A 19292-nucleotide genomic window follows, 5' to 3' on the forward strand; every position below is an offset into this window, starting at 1 on the left:
TGGATGAGTCTGTCACATGGGCACTGGGCCACCAGAGGCTACTCTGCCTGCGCTGGAGGAGGGGCAATGTCCAGGCAGGCCTGCAGGGCAGCGTCACAGTGTGGCCGGTCTGGGGCCAAGCGCTTAATAGGCATTAAATCACACCGTCCTCCAGTAACACATGGGACACCAGGACAGTGAGTGTTCTGCTTGGGGTCAACTCAGAGGGCCTTTGGGGGAGGTGAGTGGGGGCACCCTCAGGTTTTGGCTGTTGGGAAGGGCAGATGGGGGTAGTGGAAATCTCAATGCAGGTGAGTCTTACAGGAGACCTGGGAGACCCCACCCGCCTGGTACCTGCTGGCCCCTGAGTCAGGCCATGCAGTGAGAGGTGGACACAGGCCCTTGTGAGCTGAGTGACTTGAATGGTTCTCTCACCTTGCTGGGCCTCAGTTTCCTCACTGTGATGAGGGGGAAGAGAAGCTCCAGCCTTGCAGGGCTGCCGAGGGGCATGAAGCCTGAGCGTGGTGTCCTACAGCCTGTGTGGCTGTCCGGGTGGGCAGAGGCGAGGAGGGCACCCTCCCAAGACTCCTCCACCTGCCTCTTCACAGAGACCAGCTCTCAATCAACCAGAACTTCTCATACCTTCTGCTCCCATAGCACCTCTGAATCTCATGAAAACAAGATCTGCCCGAGCAGTTCCAAGCAGCCCAAGCCGGCCCCGCTGGCCTGGTCCCTTGGCCATGCTGAGGCTGGGTTCTGAGACCCCAGCGCTGGGGCGGGGGGGGGGGTGACACGCTTGATGCTGCCCCTCCACCCAGACCACCTATGGAGCTTGGAGCCCCCATGCCCCCAGGACAAGCCTCAACCACAGGGAGTCAGGAGAGAAGGGGCCATGCCAGGTCCTTGTCCCCCACAGGCAATGCTGAGGTGTGTCCCCGTGATTTCTCAGGGGATCCTGGCCAGGCAGTGCCTCAGCTGCCCACAAGGGTAACCTCATCTGGGCAAAGGTCATTGGCTCTCACGGCTCCTGCCTCAGTTTCCCCACTCTTCACTGAGGCTTCTTGGTATCGCCTCCCAAATAAATTACCTGCACCCTTGTCCTGGTCCCGGGTCAGCCTTTGGGGGACCGTGGTGAGACCAGGGGCATCTGGCGTCTGTGTGGTGGGGAACACGGCATGAGCGCTGGGGGTGTTTGGGGGCGTTTCCTCCACTGCACCCCACTCCAGCCTTCCTAGCCCCCAGGGACCCTGTTGCTACTTATGTCCTCCTGTAAATTATCTTCTTTTTTTAAAATATTTATTTATTTTTTGGCTGCGCCGGGTCTTAGTTGCAGCACATGGGATCTTTGTTGCAGGATATCTTTAGTTGCGGCATGAGTGTTCTAGTTCCCTGACCAGGGATTGAACCTGGGCCCCTACATTGGGAGCACAGAGTCTTAACCACCGGACCACCAGGGAAATCCCTGTAAATTATCTTTCTGATTGAACTAACCTGAGAGGGTTCTGTTGTTTGCAACCAAAGCCTGTATAGCACAGATGGGTGACGATGGTTTAGGAGTTAAGGAGTGGTCTTAGGGTAGATGGGACACGGGTAACAGTGAGGGTGTCCAGGAATCCACCCAGGGCCATAGAACGTGGTGCAAGGCATCAACGTGAACATACACACGTTTATTAGCAAAGGGGACAGAAGGGGACTGGGCCTGGTCCAGCAGGCAGTCCTGCCACTGGCGTGCCCCCAGCCCTTGGTGAATGTGTCTGGAGCTGCAGTAACTACTGCACCCTCATGGGCTTATGTGTGCACAGGCCAGCTACAGGAGTCAGGGAGCCCAGAGCAGAGCGAGGGGCAGCAGCAACTGAGAGAGTTCTGGCCTGTGTGTGCTGTGGCCCACGAGCATCTGAATCCAGTTGAAGTAACTACTGACATTGGTGTAGATGCTGGCCCGGTTGCGCCTACCACAGCCCACTCCCCCTCTCACGATTCCAATCGGAATCCACAGCCCATTCTTTTCACAGACCAAGGGTCCGCCTGGGTCACCCTGGGAAGCAGTGTGGGTGAGCAAGACCTGGGGTGGGGCAGGAGGGGCCAGTGGAGAGGCTGGTAGAGCAGGAGGGGCTGTGGAGCTGGGCAGACTGGCTGCAAATCCCACTCCTCCCCTGGAAGCAAACAAACCTCAGTTTCTGCATCTGCAAAGGCGGGCAATAGTCTATCCACTCAATTTCACATAAGGATCAAAGGAGGAGCACTTAATGTAAAACGGGAAGCTTGTTTTATAGGCTGGATAAATGAGGTCTACAATGATTTTCTCATGAATAAACTCTAAGGGTGGATTGGTAGGGGTCAAGGTGGTTGCTCTCAGGCCCAAGATTGGGAGGGGTGGTACCCAGTTTCAGTATGGCCCTCACTGGGGCAGGGGTACTCACTTTGCAGGTGTCAGTGTTGCCATCCTCAGAGCCAGCACAAATCATATTATTACTGCTGTGACTGCGGTGATCAGGCTGATGGAACGGGTAGGAACACCGGGATTTGTTTTTAATGGAGACTCGCACTTCCTGAAGATTGTAGGGAGGTAGCAGGTCTGTCAGGGGTTGAGGGTGGGAGAGAGAAAGACAACAACCTTAGCCTCTCCCCTGCCATCTGGGGAAAGGGGGTATGAAGGGGAGTGGACTTCCTGGAGTACCCACAGTACCTGGGACATTGCCCTTGATTCCTCTGTTCTAGTCCAGCACCCAGCACGTGGTGGGTGATGAACAATATCACAGAAGGACCCAATGGATGGACAGGCTGTCATAGCACCTCCCTGAGGCTTGGTTTCCCTCCCTGTAGCCTGCAGATGACAGGCCCTGCCTGAGCCAGTGGGGAGAGACCATGGCTGAAGCATACACAGGGGGAGGGGCTGATGCAGCTGACCTTGTTTATAATTAGTATAGCTGCAGGATCCAGGCTGAAGTTTTCCTAAATTTGATGAAAGATATGAATCTACACATTCAAGAAGGTGAACAAATTCCAAGTAGGATAAACACAAGGAGATCCACACTGAGATACATTTTCATCAAAATATCAAAACACAAAGACAAAGGGAGAATCTTGTAAACAGTGAGAGAGAAGCTACACATCAAGTATAAGGACGTTCAACAAGATTGACAGCCACATCCTTTTCAGACACCCTGGAGGCCAAAAGGCAGTGCAATGACATATGTAAAGTGCTAAGAGACTAAAACAGTCAACCAAGAATTCTAGATCAGGCAAAACTATCCTTCAAAAAAAATGAAGGTGAGATTAAGATATTCCCAGATAAGCAAATGCTGAGAGTGCTCATCATTAGTAGGCCTGCCCTACAAGAAATGGAAAAGGGAGCCCTTCAGGATGAAATGAAAGGGCAGTAGCCAGTAACTTAAACCCATAGGAAGAAATAGAAAACACTGGTAAACGTAACTACACAGGTAAACATACAAGCCAGTATTATAGTTTTGGTTCATACCTTTTTTGCTATACAATTTAAAAGACAAATGCAATTTAAAAGACAATAATTGTAAATCTGTTACACAGAGATTGGTTACACAATATATAAAGATATGGTTACACAATATATAAAGATGTAAACTGTGACAATAACAACTTGAGAAGAATAGAGTTGTATAGGAACAGAACTTTTGTATGCTATTGAACCTAAGTTGATATTAATTCAAAATAGACTGTTATAAGTTTAAGTTATTAACTGTAATCTCCAGGGAAACTGCTGAGAAAATAACTAAAAAATATACAGAACAGGAAATGAGAAGGAAATCAATACAGTACACTAATAAAAATCAAACACAAAAAGGAGGAAATAAGGAACAAAAAAGATATAAGACTTAGGTATAGATATAGATATGATATAGATATAAGATATCTATATCTTCTACATCTGACAAAATATAGAAAACAAATTGAATAATGGTAGAATTAAATCCTTCCCTATCAGTAATTAATTTTAATGTAACTATTAAACACTCCAATTAAAAGGCAGAGATTGGCAGAATGGATTAAAAACAGAGATCCAACTATATCCTGTCTACAAGACAATAATTTTATTATTTTTAAATTTTTTTATTTTTTAAAAATTATTTATTTATTATTTTTGGCTGCATTGGGTCTTCTTTGTTGCATGTGAGCTTTCTCTAGTTGTGGCAAGTAGGGGCCACTCTGTTGCGATGCACAGGCTTCTCATTGCTGTGCTTTCTCTTGCTGCGGAGCACAGGCTCTAGGTGCGCGGTCTTCAGTAGTTGTGGCACATGGGCTCAGCAGTTGTGGCTCGTGGGCTCTAGAGTGCAGGCTCAGTAGTCGTGGCGCATGGGCTTAGTTGCTCCGTGGCATGTGGGATCTTCCCAGACTGGGGCTCGAACCTGTGTCCCGTGCATTGGCAGGCAGATTCTTAACCACTGCACCACCAGTGAAGCCCGACAATAATTTTAGATCCAAAGGTAAATATAGGTTTAAAGTGAAAGGTTGGAAAAAGAGATTCCATGCAAATAGTAACCAAAAAGAGCTGAGGTTGGTATACTAATGTCAGAGAAAATGGATTTTCAGTCAAAACATGTTACAAGAGTCAAAGGAGGGGGACTTCCCTGGTGGTCCAGCAGGTAAAACTCTGTGCTCCCAATACAGGGGGCCTGGGTTTGATCCCTGGTCAGGGAACTAGATCCCACATGCATGCTGCAACTTAAGAGTCTGCATGTTGCAACTAAGAAGTCTGCATGCCACAACTAAGAAATCCCACATGCCGCAACTAAGTATCCCGCATGCCGCAATGAAGATCCTGCATGCCGCAACTAAGACCCAGCGCAGCCAAAATAAATAATAAATAAATATTTTTAAAAAGAGTCAAAGAAGGACATTATATGTTGATAAAAGTGGCAAGTCCTCAAGATATAATAATTATAAATATCTACACATCTAACAACTGAGCCCCAAAGTACATGAAGCAAAATTGATGTAACTGGTGGGAGAAATAGACAGTTCTACAAGAACAGTTGGAAACTTCAATGCCCCACTTTTATTAATGGATAGAACAACCAGAGAGAAGATCAGTAAGATAACAGAGGACTTGAACAGCATTATAAAGCAGCTAGACCTAAAAGACATATACAGAACAATCCACCCAAAAAAGAGCAGAATACACATTCCTTTCAAGTGGATGCAAAACATTCTCCAAGATAGATGACATGTCAGGCCACAAAATAAGTTGCAATAAATTAGAAAAGATTGACATCATAGAAAACAGTGGATTGAGGCTAGAAATCAATAACAGAAGGAAAACTGAAAAATTCACAAATATGTGGAAATTAAACAACATACTCCTAACCAATGGGTCAAAGAAGAAATCACAAGGAAAATTAGAAAGTACTTTGAGATGAATGGAAATAAAAACACAACATACCAAAACTTATGGGATGCAGCAAAAGCAATTCTCACAAGGAAATTTATAGCTGGAAATGCCTATGTTAATAAATGAGAAAAATCTCAAATCAACAATCTAACTTAAGGAACTAGAAAAAAAAAAAGAGCAAATTAAACCCAGGGGTAGAAGGAAGGAAATAATAAAGAGAGGAATGGAAAAAAATCAAACTAGGGAACAGAAAAACAATAGCGAAAATCAACAGAACCAAAAGTTGGTTCTTTGAAAGATCAACAAAATTGACAATGAAAGTGGGGACATTATTACTGGCCTTAAAGAAAAATTAAGGACTATAAGTGAATACTATGAACAATTGTATTCCAACAAATTATATAACCTAGAGGAAATGGACAAATTCCTAGGAACACACAAAATACTAAAACAGACTCAAGAAGAAATAGAAAAGCTGAACAGACACATAACAAGTAAAAAGATTTAGTCACTAGTCAGAAACCTCCCAATGAAGAAAAGCCTTGGGCCAGATGGCTTAAATGGTGACTTCCATCAAACATAGGAAGAAATTAACATCAATCCTTCTTCCAAAAAACAGAAGAGGAAGGAACACTTCCTGACTCATTCCATGAGACTGGCATTACTGTGACACCAAAGCCCAAGTAAGTTATCACACACAAAAAGAAACTACAGACCAACATATATGGCAAAAATGGTCAACAAAATACCAGCAAACTGAATCCAGCAGCATATTAAAAGAATTCTACACCACGACCGAGCGAGATTTATCCAGAGTGCAAGGTGGGTTCAACATACGAAAATCAATCAATATAACATACTACAGACTACAGTAATAGAATGAAGGAAAAAAAAAAACCCACATGGTTATCCTAATTGATGCAGGAAAATCCAACACTTTCATTATAAAAACACTAAATAAACTAAGGATAGAGAGAACTTCCTTAACATGATAGAGATCATATGTGAAAAACCCACAGCTACAGAATTGTGAAAGGCTGAAAGCTTTCCCCCTAAGATCAGGAAAAAGACAATGATGCCAGTTTTTTGTCACTTCTATCTAACATTTTACTGGAAGTTCTAGTCAGAGCAATTAGGCAAGAAAAGGAAATAAAACACGTCCAAGTTGGAAAGGAAGAAGTAAAACTAGGTCTATTCACAGATGACATGACCTTACATATAGAAAATAATGAAGAGTATACAAAGAAGGACTAGAATTAATAAATGAATTCAGCAAATTTGCAGGATCTAAAATCAAGACATAAAAGTCAGTTATATTTCTATACGCTACCAATGAACAATTTCAAAAGGATATTAGAAAAGAAATTTCATTTTACGATAGCATCAAAAAGAATAAAATAGTTAGATTTAATTGAGGACCTGTACACAAAAAACTACAAAACCTTGCTGAAAGAAATTAAAGAAGACATAAATAAATGGAAACGTATCTTCTGTTTATGGACTGGAGACAATATTATTTAGATGACAATACTCCCCCAAAGCAATCCACAGATTCAATGCAGTCCCTATCCAAATTCCAATGGCCTTTTTAGTGGAAATTGACAAGCTCATCCTCACATTTAGAGGGACTATCAAGAGACCCCAGATAACAAAACCAATATTTGAAAAAGTAAACAAAGTTGGAGAATACACACTTCCCAATTTCAAAACATACATGGAAGCTACAGGAATCAAACAATGGGGTCCTAGCAAATGGATAAACATACAGACAAACGGAATAGAATTGTGAGTCTAGAAAATAAACCCATCCTTCTTTGGTCAACTGATTTTTGACAAGGGTGCCAAGATAATTCAGTGGAGTAGAGAATAGTCTCTTTAACAAATGGTGCTGGGACAACTAGATATCCAAATGCAAAAAATGAAGTTGGACCCACTACTTCGCACCATAAACAAAGATCAAGTCAAAATAAATCAAAGAGGGCTTCCCTGGTGGCGCAGTAGTTGAGAGTCTGCCTGCCGATGCAGGGGACATGGGTTCGTGCCCCGGTCCGGGAAGATCCCACATGCCGCGGAGCAGCTGGGCCCCTGAGCCATGGCCGCTGAGCCTGCGCGTCCGGAGCCTGTGCTCCGCAACGGGAGAGGCCACAACAGTGAGAGGTCTGCGTACCGCAAAAAAAAAAAAAAAAAAAAAAAGAATCAAAGATATACATATAACAGCTAAAACTATAAAACTCTTCAAGAAAACATGAGGGTAAATCTTCATGACCTCGAATTTGGCAATGATTTCTTCGACATGACACCAAAAGCAAAAGCGCCAGAGAAAAAATAATCTGAACTTCATCAAAATTAAAATATTCTGTGCATCAATAGATACTATCATGAACGTGAAAAGAGATGTGGTCCACGAGTCTTGGCTCAGCCCTGCATCTGAAGTGCTCTTCCCCCATCAACACCAGGGACTGACAACATGGAACAACCTGGAAGGAAGGAGCTATGATGCCTCTTTGGAAGAAACTGAAGATTTAAGTAAGAGGATTCAAAACACAACCTTCTGACACTAAAGCCTACCTGTTCTGCAGAACTTCAGCTAGGTCTTCATTTCAACTCTCAAACCTTTAGCTCTTCATCCTTTTCCTGGAGATTATTGCCTCTTTCCTGGCATCACTTGGTTCTCTAAGCATCATGAACCCCATTAAGCCAACTGGTCTTACCCTTAGCTACATATTAGATTCACCTGGGATGCTTTAAAATATCCCAATGTCTGTGCCACATCCCAGACCAATTAAATCCATGGAGTGAGACCCAGGAACCAGTTTAAAAAAAAAAAAGAAGAAAAAAGGAAAAAAAAAAACCCACAGAATAGGAAAAAATATTTGCAAATCATATATCTAAAAAGGGTCTAGTATTCAGAATATATAAAAACGATTACAACGTCACAACAAAGACAACTCAGTTTAAAAATGGGTTGGGGGGCTTCCCTGATGGCGCAGTGGTTGAGAGTCTGCCTGCCGATGCAGGGGACTTGGGTTCGTGCCCCAGTCCGGGAAGATCCCACATGCCGTGGAGCGGCTAGGCCCGTGATCCATGGCTGCTGAGCCTGCGCGTCTGGAGCCTGTGCTCAGCAACGGGAGGGGCCACAACAGTGAGAGGCCTGCGTACTGCAAAAAAAAAAAAAAAAAAGAACCAATGGATGGACAAGCTGTTATAGGTTTCCCTCTCTGTAGCCTGCAGATAACAGGCCCTGGCTGAGGCCCCGGGGAGAGACAGGGGAGAGACCGTAGCACTCCTGAGGGCAGGGCTAGTGCAGCTGAGATGGTTTAGGATTAACACAGTCCAGCGCCCAGGTGCCTGAGGAGGTGGGGCGGCCCTGGTGCACTCTCTCCCCATGCATTTGCGCATGCCCGGCCCCCCAGGATGCAGTTCCATCAAGCCCCATTCTCAGGTAAAGAAAGATTCAGGAGCAAGATTGCCCTCCCCCACCCCCAGCAAAGTATCAGGGAACTGCCAGAGCCTGATATGAACCCAGATCTGTCCAATTCCTAAGTCTGGGTCCGAATCACCTCCTTATCCTGCAGAGGATGGTGACCACAGTAACACTGAAAGCTGGTCTGTAAATAGAGCTTCCTGGCTGCCGGGCGCTCTGCTAAGCCCTCATGTATGAACGCTTTCAAGCCTCAGAACTACCCTCTCAGGTGGGAGCTATTATTATGCCATTTTACAGATGAGGAAGCTGAGGCACAGTGAGATGAAGTGCCTTGCCCAAGGTTTCCCAGCTAGTACAGAGTATATCAGGTCTGGGGGGTGGGGGACAAGAAGTCACCTTCTACCTGTGAGAGTGAGGGTTCAAGCTGGGGCTGGGTGTTACCACCTGTCAGCCGTGGGGAGGGAGCAGAGTCTGCCTGGCTAGGCTCCTTGGCTCACACCCGTTCAGCCCTTTGGGCCCAGGCAGTCTGCTCAGGGGCACTTTCTCCAGCCCCTTCAGGTGAAGGGAAAGGACAGGGCAGGTCTCCTGTCGACTCCTCTATCTGCCCCCTGCCAATTCCAGGTGTGCTACCCTCTCCGGGCCAGTGAGCCCTGGCTTCTCCATTGAGCCCTGGGGCCTTGGGCAATTTCCATACCTCTCCAAGCTTGCTCATCTGTAAAGTAGGTATAAAAATGTTCCCAGCCTCATTGGCAGGTAGGCTCCAGAAGGAAGATAGTCCCTGGAACACAGAACAGTGCCAGGGACACAGAGCACATGAGAGGAGCTTTATCTATATGGTTGCTGTGGTTAAGGGTGAGGCAGGGCCACGCTGGACCAGGGAGCAGTATGAGGCGCCGTCCAGTCCATCAGGCTAGAGCCCCCGGAGCCCCTCTGGGGGGCCTGTGTCCAGCGGTTTCAGAGGATTGTGGTGAGAGAGAAGCAGGTGGCAGCTCATGACAGCGCAAGGAGCCCCACAGAGATTCAGTGGGGGGGCCAAGGCTGGAGCATGGCTTGACATTTCAAGGAGAGAAAAAGAGCTGGCACTCCAGGACAGGAGGCCACTCTGGCAGGTGCAGAAGGGATGAAGAAGCCAGAGTGGGAGGCTGGCTGGCGGTGGGGGTGGTGGTGAGCACCCTGCTGGGGTGGAAAGGCGGCCTTCCTGAAACAGCCCTCCCCAGCCCCACCCCTGCAGGCTGGGGCTTCGGGCCTGGGCCAGCGAGCCACTCTCTCTGGCTTCTGGTGAGCCACCCTCTCTGGCTTCTGGCGAGCCACCCTCTCTGGCTTCTGGCTCACAGTATCCGGAAGGGAGGGGGAGCTGAGTGTGTATACAGAAAGCACTGCTCTTTAGGGGGGAGCAAGAGTGGAGAGCCACAGACTTCCCTGGTGGTCCAGTGGTTAAGACTTCGCCTTCCAGTGCAGGGGGTGTGGGTTCCATCCCTGGTCCGGGAGCTAACATCCCACATGCCTCATGGCCAAAAAAACCAAAACGTAAAAAAACAGAAGCAATATTGTAACCAAATTCAATAAAGACTTTTAAAAAATGGTCCACATCAAAAAAAATCTAAACTTAAAAAAAAAAAAAAAAAGAGGACTTCCCTGGTGACGCAGTGGTTAAGAATCCACCTTCCAATGCAGAGGACACGGGTTTGAGCCCTAGTCAGGGAAGATCCCACATGCCACGGAGCAACTAAGCCCGTGTGCCACAACTATTGAGCCTGCACTCTGGAGCCCGTGAGCCACAACTACTGAGCCCGCGTGCTGCAACTACTGAAGCCCGCGTGCCTAGAGCCCATGCTCCGCAACAGGAGAAGCCACCGCAATGAGAAGCCCGCGCACTGTAACAAAGAGTAGCCCCCGCTGGACACAACCAAAGAAAACCCGTGCAAGACCCAATGCAGCCAAAAATAAATAAATTTATATTAAAAAAAAGAGTGGAGAGCCAGTGTGGAGAGGATGCTGAGCAGGCCAAAGAGGTGATGCTGCCAAGGTGGGGGCCACTGAGGCTGGTGCAGCTAGAATGAGTGGACATGACATTGCTGCCCTCCCCCGCCCCAGACCCATCTGTCCCCAGCCTCACCCTGATCTTCTTCAATGTCCCCCCAGCTGGTCACCCAGCAGTCACTCTGGTTCTCAAACTCAGAGGAGGAAGCCATGAGACAGATGGGCTGGATGTACTTGGTGTAGGTAACGGAGGAGGACAGCTTCAGCAGGCCGATGTCATACGATGCAGCCCCCAGATAATTGGGGTTCAAAAAGATCTACTCCACGTTGTAACGGTTGTAGTAGGCTTGCAGGTTCCAAATGGACGGTGTGGCAGACAGCTTGCCAAACTGGACCGACCATTCATAGGGATCTCTGTTGCTGGCAGGGGAAGAGAAAGCCGTCAGGGGTCCTCAGAGGGAGGGTGGGCCACCTGAGCACACCTGGGGCTGCTCCCTGAGCTGAGACCCCCGGGCTGCTGCGGGGCCCACCCCAGACACCATTAGCAGGTCTTTCTTCGACCAAAGAGGCCAGGGTAGAAACGGGGAGAGCCCAGACAGCCCCAAACAAAGTCCCACACCTGGGGACTTGGGGGGGTTGGCAGGAGGGTGCCTCCCCTGCCACCTCATCTGGCCAGTCAGTCAACCACCTGTCACCTCCAAGAGCCCTTCTCAAAAGGCAACGAGCAGGTGCACGGGCATCACAGCAGGCTGGGCTCAAAACAGCTTCCGGGGCCACTGTCACCACAGGCCAGGCTCTGTGTCCAGCACTTACTTCAGCCCATTCCTCCCCCGGCGGGGGGGGGGGTCACCTCCGCTAGGAGGTGGGGTGAAGAAGGTGGAGGTTGGTGGTGCCATTTGGGGACAAGTGAAGCGAGAAAGAAAAGAACAAGACAAACAAATGTGCGTGGGAATGTTCTGGGAGAACGTTCTGGTAGAAACCGCACAGGGTTTCCTCCCGGAGCGCCCTGGGGGACTCGCGTGGGTGCGTAACGGGCTGCAGCCTGGACTGGGCCTCAGGAGCACACGAGGGCCGTGTCCACGTGGGGCATGCGCGCAGGTCCTGGTGCAGACCCAGGGCCCGGGGTCAGCGGGCTGCCTGCCCCCAGACTCACTTTTGGAAGCAGTGCGCGGCCGAGAGCACCCAGCGGCGGTTCAGCAGGCTTGCCCTGCAGTAGTGGGAGCCCCATAGGCGCAGGCTGCCCTGCCACGGCCGGTGCCCAAGCTCTGCATCCTTTCCACCCACTATGCGTGTCGGGACAGTCCGTTGGCCACATGGCCCTGGGATGGACAGACAGACACCAGGCTGAGCTGCGGGAGGCAGGCCCACCCCGTCCACCCTCACCCACCGGGTGGGAGAAGGGAAAGGGCGCCCCGGGGAAACGCGCGTCCAGGGGTCTTGTCGCCCAGGAAGAAGGGGACGCTGGGGACCTGCCCCACGTGGTCCACAGGCGCCCGCCCCTCCCCCACACCCAGGGGGGGGCCCCATCAGTTACATGCGAGCATAGAAGAGTTCTCGAAACCTGGGGCGGGGAGAGGAAAAGATGAGTCGCCCTTCGCGCTCCGGCTCAGGTGCCCTGCGCAGGGAAGCGCGCCCCCTGGACGTCTTACCTGGAAGCAACAGGTCCCTATCCCGCAACGCTGCGGGTAGGAGAGAAAGTGAGCTCCCCTTGGTCTCCACGCGCCCCACCTTTCCCCCATCACCCCTAGCTGCGCCGGCAGCCCCCGCCTCAGCTCTCCCTGCCTCTCGATTTCGACCCGCACCAACAGTTGCGCAAGCAGCAGCGCCCCGACCTGCGCGCCCATGGCCTCTTCTTCCCGCCGCCTGGCGCCCCCTCTGCTTCCGCCAGCTCCAAGGCCCGGTTGGGGCGCCCCCTCGGGGAGAGGGAGCCACGGGAACCCTGGCCACCCCCCTCCCTCAGCTTGACCTCTCTGGTCCAAGGGCTGTTTGGGAACCTGGGACGTCACAGTGCCCCGGCTTTGAGCTTCTACTGGGGCTCGGTCCCCCAACTACGTACCTTGTTATGGCCCAGGAGTCAGTGTACCCAGACGATCCCTTTCTTGTCTGCGACCCTGGGGGCCTGGCTGCCCCCCATGCTGCCCTCTTTTCTACCCATTCCTTCCGCTAGGAAGGACCAAGGACCTGCCCCACAGCCAGGACTCCCGTGAAAGCACATTAGCAAGTCCTCACTGAGACCCCCATTGGGGGTCTCGCACTGTTGGGCTAAGCCAGGAAGAGAAGACCCCTCACAAGCCTTTCTTGGGGAAATGATGATCTTGGGTCTTGTCCCTCCCTGTGCGGCCTCAGGCTCGTCCCCACGTGCGGCCCAGGCTGCCCCCTGGTGGCAGGCCCCGGCCCCTTTTATCACCCTCCTCAGGATCCAGTCTTGAAAGTTGAAACTTCCTTTCACAAACTTTCTTGCCCTGGGTCCTGGGGGGGAAGGAAATTGCCAAAGAAAGGGAGAGAGAGACGTCGCTGGGTTGTTCATCCCAGCGTCCCTGTGACCGGTGACTCTACAAACTGGGAACCTGGGAAGGCTGTGCCTGCTTGGTGCCCCTCTGTGTGTCCTGAACACTACCCGGGATGTGGAGGTGTTCACGGAGTGATGAGTCCCCCAGCATTGGCTTCTTGGGGTCCCTCCAGGCAGGGGAGCCAGTCTAGACTTGAAGGAATATCCACAGGTGTGTATCCCCCTCGGGAGCCCTGGGTCTTGGGCCCAGCCCGGCAGCACCCTCAGCAGGGCCTGGGTGGTGACTGCCGAGGGAATGAGCCGCTGGAGGCAGGAGCAGGCAGAGCAGGTTCCCTGCCTGGCCAAGCGGGAAAGAGGGTTCCCAGATGGTGTCCTTGACCCGGGCACACTGGTGGAGACAAGGGGGAGACGCCTGATGCTTGGGGACAACGGAAACTTCTGCAGAGGATGAAGCCAGCCTGTCAGCAAACCTCCTGGACTTCACACACTGCAGAGGGAACAGTGGGCATGGGCTCTGGCTGGTGGACACAGGGACAGACTGCGTGCAGCAAGGGCTGGAGTTTTCCCCTAAGAAGGTCCCCCTCTGTGGCCTTTGGCACCGCAGCGCTTGTGACTGGCCAGTCACTGTGAGCTCCCTGGATCAGGGCTAAGTTTTGCTCCTTGCACAAGATGAGACACAGTGCCAGCACCTAACTTCCAGTGCTGTGGGGACAGCCCAGGAACACCTCCTCCCCTGCAGCCTGAAGGATCGCTTAAGCCGCAGGTCCTGTGCAATCCTCGGGGCTGCCTACGGCTCTTGAGAGCTCTCTCCTCCCTCTGACCACCTGCCTGTCTCCTGCCCCTACTGTCCTTTCCTGGTGAATGCCATGCCTGCTCCAGCCTCGGGCCGGCCTCTCCCTGCAGACCCCTCGTCCAGATGGTCACGCAGCAGGCTTCTTCTGGGCCTTCAAGTCTCAGTGCTAATGTCACCTCCTCAGCTAGGCTTTCCCTGTCCCCCTCCCATCTAAAGCCAACCCCATATGCCCCCACTGACTGTCCTTCTCACTGACCTGTTGTATTTCCTCCCTAGAACTTAGCAATGTCCAAAATGATCTTGTTCGGTTCTTTGTGTGTGTAGCTGTCGGCTCCCTCCAGGGACTGCATGTGACACACCCAGCGAATGTGGAATTGAAGGGCTGATGGAGGACCCAAAGGGCCCCACTCCTGCTCCTCTGCCCTGCGCAGCGGCCAGCAGGGGTCCCCACTCACACACACAGGGTCCCAGCCCTGTGCTCCCTCCTCCAGCTGCCGGCTTACATTTCTCCAGCCAGTTCCTGGGCTCCCCTGGAAAGACCGGGGCTGGGGAAAGAGGGAAAGAGGTAAAGAGCAAGCCCAGCCTGGCCCCGAGCCCTCACCGTCCACGTCAGGGTGATGTGGATTCCCCCTCAGCCCTGCCAGGAACCCCAGGATATGTTACTGCTCTGCTGGCCACTGAGCCAGGGACAGGGCTTCTAGGGAGAGTGGGCTCGGGCAAGCCCCGGGGTTTGCAGCCCTCAGATTCCCAGTCTGAAAAATGGAGGTAATAGTAATGTGCACCTTGCAGGGCTGCTGTGAGCATCTGGTGACGCCCTGTGGTTAAGCTCCTACACATGGAAGATACTTTCTCATGCATCCCTCTGGGGATGCAAGGCACAGGGAGGATCACCAAGGCAGAGGAATGTCCTTCCGCCAGCTAGGCTTTACTGCCTCTCAGACAGACACGTGTGCAAAGGCACCAGCCCAGCACTGGGCACTGGAAACCCCAGTTCCAAGAGTCCCAGAAACCACCCAAGGAATCCTTGAACATGGGTGCTCCTTGAGACTCAGCCTTGAATGGTGGGTGAGAAGCAGGTTCTGTCCCTGGGGGTCCACAGGGTGGCAAGGAGGGAGAGAGGGCATCTTGGGGCCCCCTGGGGACACATGAGACACAGATGCTGGGCCCAGGGCTGTGAGGTCTGAAGAGGGATAGATGTGGGTATTGGGAAGGGGGCTTATCATGGGTCTGGGTGTGGGGGCGGAACCAGAGAAGGTCCCTGGAGGACAGAGGATAGGTGGACGGTTGAAGCTGACTATTGGGGAGGGTTTGGGGAGTAGGTCCCTGCAGGAACCGCCTGCTACACTCTTGGCAGGAAGCAGAGAGAGAGGGCATGAGTTTGGGATGCAGGGTCTGAGGTTGCCGGGCTGACTGCCCGGATAGGCAAGGCAAGCCACAGGGAGACGGGGGTGCCCCCAAGCAGTCCCAGAAGCAACAACAGGGCAAAGATAAGATCCTAGCAAGGCTTGGAGAGAAGTTCCTGACATCCCGAGCTGAGTTCCAGGTTGTGCTGACAACCCATGTGGTGTAGACGCTGACGTTGGTGGAAACACCCAGCCTCTTAGGGAGCCCGCAGTGGGATCCCCAGCTCACAACCCCTGTGACAGACATGACCAGTGTCACAGAACAGGGAGCTGTATGATCAAGAAAGGAGAGCTGACCAGCCTTGGGCACTGCAGGGAGAAGGAATGTGGGAGACTTTTCTGATTCCTAAATTTTTTCCACTTCTCAAAAAGCTAACATATGACCCAGCAATCCCACTCCTAGGCATAAATCTGGAGAAAACCATAATTCAAAAAGATGCATGCACCCCAATGTCCATTGCAGCAATATTTACAATAGCCAGGAAATGGAAGCAACCTAAATGTCCATCGACAGAGGAATGGATAAAGATGTGGTACATATATATATAATGGAATATTACTCAGCCATAAAGAGGAACGAAATAGCGCCATTTGCAGGGACAAGGATGGACATAGAGATTGTCATACAGAGTGAAGTAAGTCAGAAAGAGAAAAACAAATATCATATAATATCACTTATATGTGGAATCTAGAAAAATGGTACAGATGAACTTATTTGCAAAGCAGAAATAGAGTCACAAATGTAGAGAATAAACTTATGGTTACCAAGGAGGGAAAGTGGGGTTGGGATGAATTGGGAGATTGGGATTGACATAGATACATTACTGTGTATAAAGTAGATAACTAATGAGAACCTACTGTATAGCACGGGGAACTCTACTCAATGCTCTGTGGTGACCTATATGGGAAGGAAATCTAAAAAAGAGGGGATATATGTGTACGTATAACTGATTCACTTTTCTGTACAGCAGAAACTAACACAACATTGTAAAGCAACTATACTCCAATTAAAAAAATTTGTTTTAAGTACCCATTCTTCTCAGTTGACCCTTGCATCAACCTAGCCTGCAGGCAACTCCCCTCGAAGGGGCTCGCTGGGTCTCTGAGCAGCCCCAAATGGTTGGTTTAAACCAAAATCATGCTCAGTGAATACCCAGTACTGCATCATTGCTTTTTTCCTCTACCTAATCTCTTGATTTCTGATTTAAAAGTGTGGATTTATTAGTTTATTGAGTATTTAGAACATTTTTTGCTTTATGTATTTCAAAGCTCTGTTATCGGGGCATAAAGGCTCATGCCTCTTACATCTTTTCAGTGGCTTGTAACTTTTATCAATGTAAAATATTCCTATAGCTCATTCTTAAGACTTCAAGCCTTGGGTTCTATTTTATCTGCAATTATCTGCTATGTGATACTCCACAGCCACTTTCATCTTTTTTGCAATTTTTCCACCAATATATATTCTTAAATCAAAACAAAATTAAAAGAATACATTTATGGGCTTCCCTGGTGGCGCAGTGGTTGAGAGTCCGCCTGCTGATGCAGGGGACACGGGTTCGTGCCCCGGTCCGGGAAGATCCCACATGCCGCGGAGCGGCTGGGCCCGTGAGCCATGACCGCTGAGCCTGCGCGTCCGGAGCCTGTGCTCCGCAACGGGAGAGACCACAACAGTGAGAGGCCCGCGTACCGCAAAAAAAAAAAAAGAATACATTTATAAAGAAATTACAAGAAGTTAAATTTCTCAACCTATTTATGCTTGGCCTTTATTGGAACAGACTTGCTGGAATCCTTGTAAAATAGTAAAGTACATCCACTAACAGTATTATAGATTTTTGTTATTGCAAAAGAAACATAAGTTTCATATGATTTACTGACACCTTATGGGGATAAAGGCACATCCTGCCTGCTTGAGATTGGGTTTTTTTGGTCCCAGAAATTATGTTTGCGAGCTCCTAGATTATCAGAATTATGTAAGAGCCAGTGTATTTCATAGTAAATCTGATTTAAAGACATCCCTATTATTCAGCCATAAAAAAGAATGAAGTAATGCCATTTGCAGCAACATGGATGGACCTGGAGATTATCATACTAAGTGAAGTAAGTCAGAAGGAGAAAGACAAATACCATATGATATCACTTATATGTGGAATCTAAAAATATGATGCAAATGAACTTATTTATAAAACAGAAATAGACTCACAGACATAGAAAACAAACTTATGGCTACCAAAGAGGGAAGGGGGGGAGGGAAAAATTAGGACTTTGGGATTAAAATACACACACTACTGTATATAAAATAGACAACCAATGAGGAACTACTGTATAGCACTTAATATCTTTTAACAACTTATAATGGAAAAGAATCTGAAAAAGAATATATATATACACGTGTGTGTGTGTATGTGCGTGTATAAAACTGGGACTTCCCTGGTGGTCCAGTGGTCAGTGGCAGCCTGGGCCCTAGGAGCCTGTCCAGGGAGACCAGTGCAGGGTCAGAAGGAAGGGTACCACTTTCTGGACAAAGCTGCTCTCTGCTCCCTTCTGCCCACTAAAGGCTGGCTGTCAAATGAAGCCCCCAAGCCCCCTGCAGCCACAACCATGGGCAGGGCTGCATCTGTTGCAGGGTAGAGACAGGGATCCTGACTTTGTGGGTGAAGGGCCACGAGTTTCAGGTTTTCTGGGCCATAAAGTCTCTGTCATACCTGAGCAGCTCTGCCTTTGCAGCCTGGATGCAGCCCCAGACGATATGCAAATGAATGGGCAATAACACTTGTTTGTGGACAATTGCATTGGCATTTCATGAGCTGGCCACGAGTCACATTCTTCTTCTGAATTTTTTCTAACCATTTAAAAATATAAAAATTATTCTTACCTCACAGATTGTGCAAAAACCAATGGAGGACTGGATTTGGCCTTTGGACCATAGTGTACTGACCCCTGGCCTAGGGATGTAAGTAAGGAAGGTGACAGCTAGACAGGGCCTCCACCCTGACCCCAGGCCGCCCAGCACAGCCATCTCAATGAAGCCAACGTCCCCAGTTCCTGGCAGCCAGCACTTCCGAGTGAGGCTGTGAACACACCAGACCATGCTCTGCACCCCTTCTCCTTGTAACCACATTGGGGGGGGTTGGTTCAGGACACTGTAGTCTACGCCCAGCCTGTTTCCTGTGGCAACGTGTCAGCACAGCTGTGGGGTCCATTTCTTCTCCAGGCCTGAGTAGTTTACCGCCACAGCGAGGACACCACCATTCATGGAAACTGTCACCTAGACGGACAGGTCTGTTGTGTATTATCTTGGGCGATTCCAAAGGCTGCTCAAAGAATAACCTGCATACCTGACCACAGGTGTAAACCTTTTGGTGTTCAGGCCCCTGGATGGAGAAGGATCTCACTGAATTCTCGAAACACCTGTGAGGGGGGGTCTATTGCTACCCGCATATAACAGAGGGGACAATTGAAGCACACGAGGGTGACATGAGCTCCCCAAAGGGCATGCCTAGGAAGTAGGGAAGTGGAGATTCAGACCTGATCTGGCTCCAGTCCACGCCCACAGTACCCCTATGTTGAGGACTGTGACCCCATGGCTCTTCCCAAAGGTCAGGGAGGCCGTGCAGACAGCCTGAGCTCCATCCAGTCACAGAAAGCCTGGGCTTGCTGTACCAAGAGGGTCCCCAGATCCCCTGCCCTCAAGAAACACCCCATTCCCTCCCAGATCAAGTCTGACCCCTCGGCCTTGCCCAGGAGCTCTGGGGAGAACTGGCCTGGAGAATCACCCTGTCCCCACCCACAGCGCCTCCTGTCCTGTGTCATTGCTGCTGGTCATCCCAAAGCCCCTTCAG

At 49.9% G+C, this 19292-nt stretch overlaps 1 protein-coding gene across 1 annotated transcript; it reads right to left on the reverse strand.

Annotated features, from left to right (window-relative positions):
- Positions 1 to 38: 38 nt before the first annotated feature.
- On the reverse strand, positions 39 to 12621 carry LOC309816766 (testisin-like; the record flags this gene model as incomplete). The annotated part of the gene is given in 8 exon segments (XM_082644540.1): positions 39 to 109; positions 1067 to 1133; positions 1868 to 2041; positions 2400 to 2554; positions 10885 to 11065; positions 11069 to 11168; positions 11902 to 12067; positions 12283 to 12621. Coding segments are annotated over 8 exon segments (1224 nt in total). The 5' UTR covers positions 12593 to 12621.
- Positions 12622 to 19292: the final 6671 nt, after the last annotated feature.

This window comes from Mesoplodon mirus (genome assembly GCF_964341445.2).
Source record: "Mesoplodon mirus genome assembly, chromosome: 15".
NCBI lineage: Eukaryota > Metazoa > Chordata > Mammalia > Artiodactyla > Ziphiidae > Mesoplodon > Mesoplodon mirus.